Below are 2,803 nucleotides of genomic sequence, written 5' to 3' on the forward strand. Positions count from 1 at the left end.
AGACCATGTAAGGACATAGGGAGAAGACACAATCTATAGGCCAAAGACAGAGGCCTCAGAAGAAACCAACCTGCTGACACCTTGATCTAGGACTTCTAGCCTCGTGAATTGTGAGAAAATACATGTCTGTTGTTTAAGTCACTCAGTCTGTAGTACTTGTGGCAGCAGCCCTAGCTAACTAATATACCACCCTGTGTAACTTCTAATGAAATAACTGATTAAGGCAGTGGCCACTGATGGCCACTAAAACCATTAGGAGAAGACCTGACAGAGAACTTCATACCAACACCTGACCCCAGCGGTCCACAGACCATCACAGAGACACGCAGATGTTTGGAGCCTGTGTGCATGGACGCACACACCAGCCACCCACGAAGTTTTCTAGCCACGAGAATCAAACCAGAATCTGATCAAGCTCCTAGACTGAGCTATTACTTTACAGAACAGAGGGAGGACTATGTCCAGCAACACCACAGGGGTGCAAACAGCAAAATCCAGCCTGGGTGAAACTGACGAGGACAAACAATTAACTTTCTCCCAAGCAAAATTACAAGGGAAGGAAAGAGACTGGGAAACCTACAGAATAAAAGACATTCGGGATCACAAAAATTAATTCAAAGTAACCCAAAATGGATCTTAGACCTAAACGTAAAATGCAAAACTATCAGACTCCTAGAGCTACCCAGAAGATCTAGGTGACTTTGGGTTTGGCGATGATTTCTGAGACACAACACCAACAGCAAAATCTATGAAAGGAAAAACTAAGTTGGACTTCATGAAAGTGAAAAACTTCTGCTCTGTGAAAGGCACCATTAAGAGAATGAAAACTGCAAAGGCTCAGACTGTCTGGCAAAAAAATAAAATTCAGAATAAAAAAAAGAGAAAGAATGAAAAGACAAGACAGGAATTGGAGGAAATATTTGCAGAACACTGTCCCGTGAAGGACTGGTGTCCAAACTAGACAAAGAACTCTTAAAACTCAACAATCGATACCAGACACTGAAGAGATAGATGGATCATTGACATGTGTGGACCTCCGCTGCCTCCTGAGTCACACTTTAAAAAACATTTGCAACCAGGGAAACGTGAACAGGAACTGGACACCCGATGACATTACGGAGCTGCAGTTAATTACTTGCAGGTGAGATAATGGCTTAGCTATTAAGTTTTGTAAAAGTGCCCTTACCTGGTAGCATTACATACGGAAGTATTTATAAATGAAATACTCTGAGATTTACCAAGTTCCGAGATGTATCTGAGGGGGGCGGGGAGGTGGGTGAGGAGGAAGGAGGTGAAACGAGAATGACCTCGGGTCGACAATTACTAGGACTCAGCGCTGGGCGTCCATGGGGGGTTGTCATACCAGTCTCTCTACTTAGCTGTGGTTTGAAATTTTCCACAATTAAAATAAAGGAAAAAAGAAAAGAAAAGCTACCTCATTTGAGTCCCAACTTCTCCTTCGCGGCCCTCGGACTGAGCATTTGTGCAACTCCCCAGCTGACACCTGTCTTTTCCAGCGGCCTGGGAGCTGAGGGAGGGTGGCCAGAGTCCCAGCCCTCTTTGCCCAGGGCCAGGGCGGCGCTCGGCACCACCGAGAATGCCAAACTCCCAAACTCCGTTGAATGAGTGGGGGTCTGGGGGGTCTGGGGGGCCTCCAGGGAGGAAACAGCAGACTCCACCTACAGAGCTGAGGGAAGGCCTCTGCGAGGAGGTGACACCCAGTCCCCGCCTTGAGGGATAAGGAGGGTTGGAAGATGTGGGGCGAGGTGGAAGGGGGACCACGTGAGCAAAGGTTCAGAGGGGAGGGCGTTGCTTGTGCTGTGTGGCTGGAGTGTAGACTCTCTGGGGCAGGGAGAGACAAGTGCAGGGGGAGGGGTGTGTGAGGACATCAAATCTAGGAAGCCGGGACTTGCTGGGGAGCTGCAGGGGGACTGTGAGCAGGGGAGGGGCAGGAAGCACTGGGTGTATTGGGTGTGGAGAGACCCCCAGGAGTGCATGGGGGAGGCTGCAGGGGGAGGTGGGGGTGACGTCCTGGGAGGGGACCTGAGTGGGCCAGGCAGTGGGGACGGAGACGGTGGCACAAGCCAGAGGTGCGGGAGGTGGCTCACCCTTCCACTCCAGGTTGCCGCGGCCCCGCTCCAGGTGCCCCAGCAGGCGCTGGGGGCAGGAGTAGAGCAGGAACGTCAGCTCCTTGCTGGCCGCCTCGGCCTGCTGCCTCCACTGCCGGCTGACGGCCTGCGCCTCAGGCCACTCCCCTCTCCAGGTGCCGTTCTTGATGTCGAATGTCATGAAGTCCTCACCATTCAGGGCGAACTTGGCGGTGGGCACCGACGCGTTGTCAGGGCCCAGCTCACAGCCCAGCAGGCCCTGCAGGGTGTAGGGACCTGGGCCTGGGCGCCCAGGCACAGTGAGCCGCCCGCAGCAAGGACCCAGCGCCCTCCCCCTCCAGACCCCGGAGGCCGAGTCTCACCGTTTTCCCTCAAGACCTTGAAAGCTTCCAGAAAGAGCTTCTCCTTGATCCTCAGGTCTGTAGTCTCTTTCTCCCAGTACCAGGACACCTGGTTTTCCCAGACCCAAGCTCCACACGGCTCCGCCTGGGCCCGCAGGTTGTTGTAGCTCAGGTACTGCTGAGGGCCCAGCCAGCCCGACACCCAGAAGGCGGGCGTCCCCGGGGCAGGCAGAGACACTGCCGTCAGGTGGTACAGGAGGGAGAGGTGGCTCTCTGCAGACAGAGACACAGGGCAGGGAGCACATGGGGGGGTGGAGGGACCTAGACTGGAGCGGGACAGACACTCGGGGAGAG

The 2,803-nt window shown here is 53.7% G+C and overlaps 1 protein-coding gene across 2 annotated transcripts in view; it reads right to left on the reverse strand.

Moving 5' to 3' along the window:
* The window catches only part of FCGRT (Fc fragment of IgG, receptor, transporter, alpha), a 25,239-nt gene that overhangs the window by 20,693 nt on the left and 1,743 nt on the right, over positions 1-2,803 (reverse strand). For both annotated transcript variants that reach the window (XM_012643039.1, XM_012643038.1), the window contains 2 exons: positions 2,471-2,722; positions 2,109-2,390 (listed from right to left, as the gene is read on the reverse strand). In XM_012643039.1, the coding sequence (XP_012498493.1) occupies positions 2,109-2,390; positions 2,471-2,722 (534 nt within the window). The remainder of the gene's footprint in view (positions 1-2,108; positions 2,391-2,470; positions 2,723-2,803) is intronic.

Source organism: Propithecus coquereli, unplaced genomic scaffold (genome assembly GCF_000956105.1).
Source record: "Propithecus coquereli isolate 6110/MARCELLA unplaced genomic scaffold, Pcoq_1.0 Scaffold193, whole genome shotgun sequence".
NCBI classification, from domain to species: Eukaryota; Metazoa; Chordata; class Mammalia; order Primates; family Indriidae; genus Propithecus; species Propithecus coquereli.